The sequence below is a fragment of the Colletotrichum higginsianum genome, chromosome 10, assembly GCF_001672515.1.
Source record: "Colletotrichum higginsianum IMI 349063 chromosome 10, whole genome shotgun sequence".
Classification (NCBI taxonomy): domain Eukaryota; kingdom Fungi; phylum Ascomycota; class Sordariomycetes; order Glomerellales; family Glomerellaceae; genus Colletotrichum; species Colletotrichum higginsianum.
The window spans coordinates 1594867-1599644 of NC_030962.1; the positions used below are offsets into that span (position 1 = coordinate 1594867).

Consider the following 4778-nt stretch of genomic DNA (forward strand, 5'->3'; position numbering starts at 1 on the left):
ATGCGCTTCCACGTCACCAGGAAGCAGCGCCTGGTCGCGACCATCGCCATCTCCGGCGGCTTCTTCGTCGCCGAGCTCGTCATCGGATTCCGCACAAAGTCGCTGGCCCTCATTGCGGATGCCTTTCACTACGTAACAGACGCTACCGGTCTCTGTAAGCTTTCTGTCGGTACCGGAGGCTGACGGAGTGGTAGATGAACGATTTGATAGGGTTTGCGGTTGCATTGCTGGCAGTTACTGTAAGGTCAATCCCATTAAACGCTTGAGGACGGTGGTGATGGGCTGACCCCAACCCCCTCCCTCCTTATAGTTGTCGGACCGGAAGTCCTCGCCCGAGACGTTGACTTTTGGTTGGAAACGCGCCCAAGTACTTGGCGCGTTCTTCAATGGCGTATTCTTGCTCGCCTTGGGAGTCAGCATCTTTCTCCAAGCCGTCGAGCGATTCGTCAACCTCACTTGCGAGTATCCGTGCCCCAGAGTCACTGAATAGACAACTTACGCGTAGTCTAGTCGTCGAAGAACCCGTTCTGATCCTCAAAATGGGCTGCATTGGACTTGGCCTGAATGTCCTCGTCATGAGCTTTCTTCATGGTCAGCATAACCCCTAGCATCGTCTGCACTGACAATGTCGCCTGACCGGCCTCCTCTATAGAAAGCCATCATGGTCATGATCATGCAAACGAGAAAGGCCAGAACGACGGAGAGTCGATCGAAGAGCCCCTTGGTATAGGCGGGACGTCGTCAGTGAATGTATGTAGGTGTCCGTTTCCTTGTTGGTTCTGAGTCTGACTGCCCTTAGTCAAAGCAAACGACTTCAGATTCCAAGGAAGAGGATATTAAACACGAGCACCGCGTTCGAGATCTCGGCATGCTCGGCGTCATGATCCACGTCATCGGAGATGCCATCAACAACGTGGGCGTCATAGTGGCAGCCGTAGTCATTTGGAAGGGTGAGGGGAACGGCCGATTCTATGCGGACCCCGGAGTCAGCCTCTTCATCGCCCTTACCATCATGGGCTCCGCATGGCCGCTCTGTAAAAGGGCTGGTCACATCTTGCTAGAAAGTGCGCCACCTGATCTTAGTTTGGACGATGTCCGGGCCGAGATAACCAAGGTATGATTCCGCCTACGAGCACCAAGCAGCATGTGACACTTATGGATACCAGGTTTCTGGGGTCGAGTCGGTTGCGGATCTCCTCGTATGGAGGATCGACCAAAGAACTATGCTGGCTACTGCCCATGTCATTGTCACGGATGACAGCGTCAACAACTTCAACTCAAAGGCGACAGCTATTGGCGCAGGGCTACGGCCATATGGAATCCAATCCATTGCCTTGCAACCTACACGTCAGCGTCCAGTCACCCCGGCTGTGGTGGGACACGAGTCTGCAAGTGATATTTCGGAGGTGTCCAAGGCTGCTTGATCAAGAGGTTGCAGTTGTCTTCTTGTGAAAACGGTTGGTCTGGACAAGACGAGAAGCCCTTTCCAATCACTTGTTTTCATCAAGCCGAGGGTTTGGGTCGGAGGCTTGCATTAAAACGACTGCTCGTCAGTCAGTTGTACGGACACGAGCTCGAGAGCCGACCTGAAAATAGACAGTTGCCTCAAGACAACCCTGTCCTACGTGTGATGGGAATGTTCCCGTCACGCCAACGTAGATGATGCGAGGGCCATGAGTGGCATTGCATCGACTCAAAGCTGCATAGCTCACGGCTATGCCAAGTAACATGTTGAGTAATGTTGCATAAGGAAACGCCATTCGGCAGCTTGCATGTGTTCTGTGCCGTTTTTGCCCCGAGAAGGCCAATTGCTTCCTGTACACAATTGGGAGGAGTGAATGCGCTACACTCGTATCTCTCGCGGAAGCGAAGACAGCCACCGCGGGATGACGAATTCGATCACGGCGATGCCTACGGTTAGCGTCCGCCATTCACGCATGACATGGCCTCATGGTAGAGCCATCTCTTCGAGAAGCTTCATCGCTCTGAAGACTTGATTCTCTTGCGGTCCCAAGTTCATGGCACGAACCTCTTTTCTGCGGGGAATGGTGGGCGCCCCCGATGTGCGTGGGGGTCAATCTGCCGAAGGTGGATGCATCCAGGATGCGGTTTAAAAGCTGCATTTCCGAGCGGTGGACTGAGGTTGCCCTGGCGTATGTTGCTGGGTGGCGGTTTGTTGTCTCTGGTTGAGGTATCGCAGCCCTTTCCCCACTAAATCATGCTTACACTTTCACGAAGCTCGGTAACAGTCAAAGATTGAGGGCGCTTTGTGCCACCCCTAGTTGTGCGCTGTTGCCTAGCGTGATTGCTTGTATCATAGCTGGTATCGATATCTAACAGCCGTTGATAGATACGATGATATCAACACCTAGGACAACACTCCTGTAACCGAGTGCAACTGACATGCCGCTTTGAGGAAAGATCATTGCTCCTCTGCTGTCATCAATAAGCCGGGCTGGGCCGGCCCGCGGACTGGACGGACGGGGTGGGTGGGTGCTGGCGTATCAGCATGGATAAACGGCGGTCTCCAAATAAGCAAAGTCGTAAAAGCTGTCGGAATTATCAGGGAGGAGACCCCTTGCCCATGACAGGCAGGAATCAAAATGTACAACCCGGCCTTCCCGGCTGATATAGGGGGGCGAGGCTGCGCCGCGATGAGAGGGCTCGGCGGAGCAGGGCCGACAATGGCGCGGTTGCAAAGTGGCAGATATCCAAATAGGGGGGATCTTCCATGGCTGATGTCACTAGGATGCCGACGACGGGGAAACGTTCCGCTGGGTGTGCAACGTCGAATGGCCATGTTGGAGGAATCGAGAATTGGGATGGGATGGTGAATGGGCCGATAGGGGGGTGGTTCCCTTGACCCCGGTGCAGGACACACCGCTGCCCTTTGTAATTTGGATGGCCAATAGCTGCCAACGCAACCCTCGGGATGATGCGAGGGATGAGATCATACAGTGGTATCAGCCTTGGAAACTTGCAGGCGTAATCAACGGCGAGATAGGCCGATAGATGCCCGCTCACCGCGTGGGTGCTTCCGGCTTCCGCTTGCTATCCGTGGCTCGAAGGGGGTAGATGGAGGAAGTTACTTTATCACCAGACGAGTGGAGGCCAGGCTTGCTCGCGCTTGCAGGTGAGTAAGTTGTTGGCTCTTGTTGCAAGGGCGAAGTGCCCGGCGATGGAAGACTACAGACGAACCCTGGGTAACCGTGCGTTGGGATACAATTTGGCGACGGTGCAATCGCTGGGCAGCGAAGCCAATAACCTCTCCCCTGCGATGAATCGTGTAGAGTAGAGATAGCCCGCGTGGAATCGCCCTCCGAGGTTGGGAGCCATGACCTGCCATGGGATGGTCTCCAACACGCTCGCACACGCTCGTACACCGTTCCCTTCGCAAACAGGAGGATCGCAAGGGGCTGAGCCGGGGTGCCTGACTGAGTGCCTATCGTGGAAGGTGCATCCAGTGCCGTGACCTGATCGGCGGGCTTTTTTGTTGGCGTCGAGGTTGGCTTGGCCAGAGCTAGGGACGATTGTTGAACCGGTTCTTGGAAACGGCGGCCGGGTACCAGGGGCCTAGGTTTGCGAGGATCGATGCTGGCCGGCGGCACAGGTGTCAGTCCCATCTATCGTTGAGAGAAGGTCGATTTGATGCGCGCTTCGCGTGTCCATGTACGGATAGTGCGTGTACGACTACATGGAGTCTGTCGTAGCGTGTGCGACGGCGAGCATGGAGGATATGGATGCGACGGCGTATCGAATTCCGAAGTTGCCGGGCGTAGTAATTACGCAGAGAAGACGTAGAACATGCAGTGGGAGGACAAAGCTGGCACATGGCCGCAAGGCGGGTGACGGCAACCACATCAGACGCAGCAATTAGCTTGCAGCTGCCCTACGTGTATGTGTCTCACCGGTAGCTGACACTGCAGCTCGGCTAGGCCTCACTCAACGCGTGGGCATGTGCCGACAGTTCTATTCGCAGGCGTCGAAAGACTCATCGTCGTGGCGGTGCAACGTCGTGAGAACATAGTGCGGACGGTGTCACGTTGGGCGGAAGTTGAATTGCGAGTCGTACGGAACCCGACGAAGAAGAGTTACGTAGACGCGCTGGGTAATTTGTGTCGGTTTTCCTTATCCGTCTCCGGCTGGACCGTCTCCGGCTGGGGGCAATGGGGGTTTTGGCGCCCAATTGGCAGGGGAATGGTCATCAGTGACAATCATTCAAGGTTCCGGTATCGATTCCGGGAGCCGGGCAAGGGGCCTGCAACCCTGCCTGGCCTGCTCTGGCAACGACGACACGCTTGTTCTGATCTCTGGGCAGCAAGCAACGCCAGGGAAACACACCAGTCCTTGGCTTTACTAGTTGTGTGTCGAGGGCCCTATGTCCCGTATTCCCGGTTATCAAAGAAGGGGGACAGGGAAAAGATTGAGTAGGTTAGTGACTTGGACGAGGTGCGTGCCTGGAGACGATGTCTGCTGGTTGGTGACAACTTCTCTCCGGTGTAGGAGGGTGGTGACCTTTGAGAGGCGTCGGTGTCTCACCGAACGTTTGCCCCACTGTGGTTTACACTGCTCCATACAGTTGGCCGTGTAGTGGCTCACCGCCGAGCCAGTCCCATGGGAATGTCGAGCAGCAGGTGATGTGCATCATCGTGGCCGACGTTGACTTGCATCTCTCCCCCCTCATCCCCTCGGCGGTGTCGACCAGTGAGTGCGTCGTGTTTCGGCCTCGAGGACCCCCCGCGGCGGGGTGTGAGATGTTGACCATCTGTAACGATTCG

The 4778-nt window shown here is 55.7% G+C and overlaps 1 protein-coding gene across 1 annotated transcript; it reads left to right on the forward strand.

Annotated features, from left to right (window-relative positions):
* On the forward strand, window positions 1-490 carry CH63R_13977 (cation diffusion facilitator family transporter; the record flags this gene model as incomplete). The annotated part of the gene is made up of 2 exons (XM_018308951.1): window positions 1-132; window positions 311-490. 2 exons carry the CDS (start codon window positions 1-3, stop codon window positions 488-490), a joined length of 312 nt encoding a protein of 103 aa, XP_018151269.1.
* Between the last annotated feature and the right edge of the window lie 4288 nt (window positions 491-4778).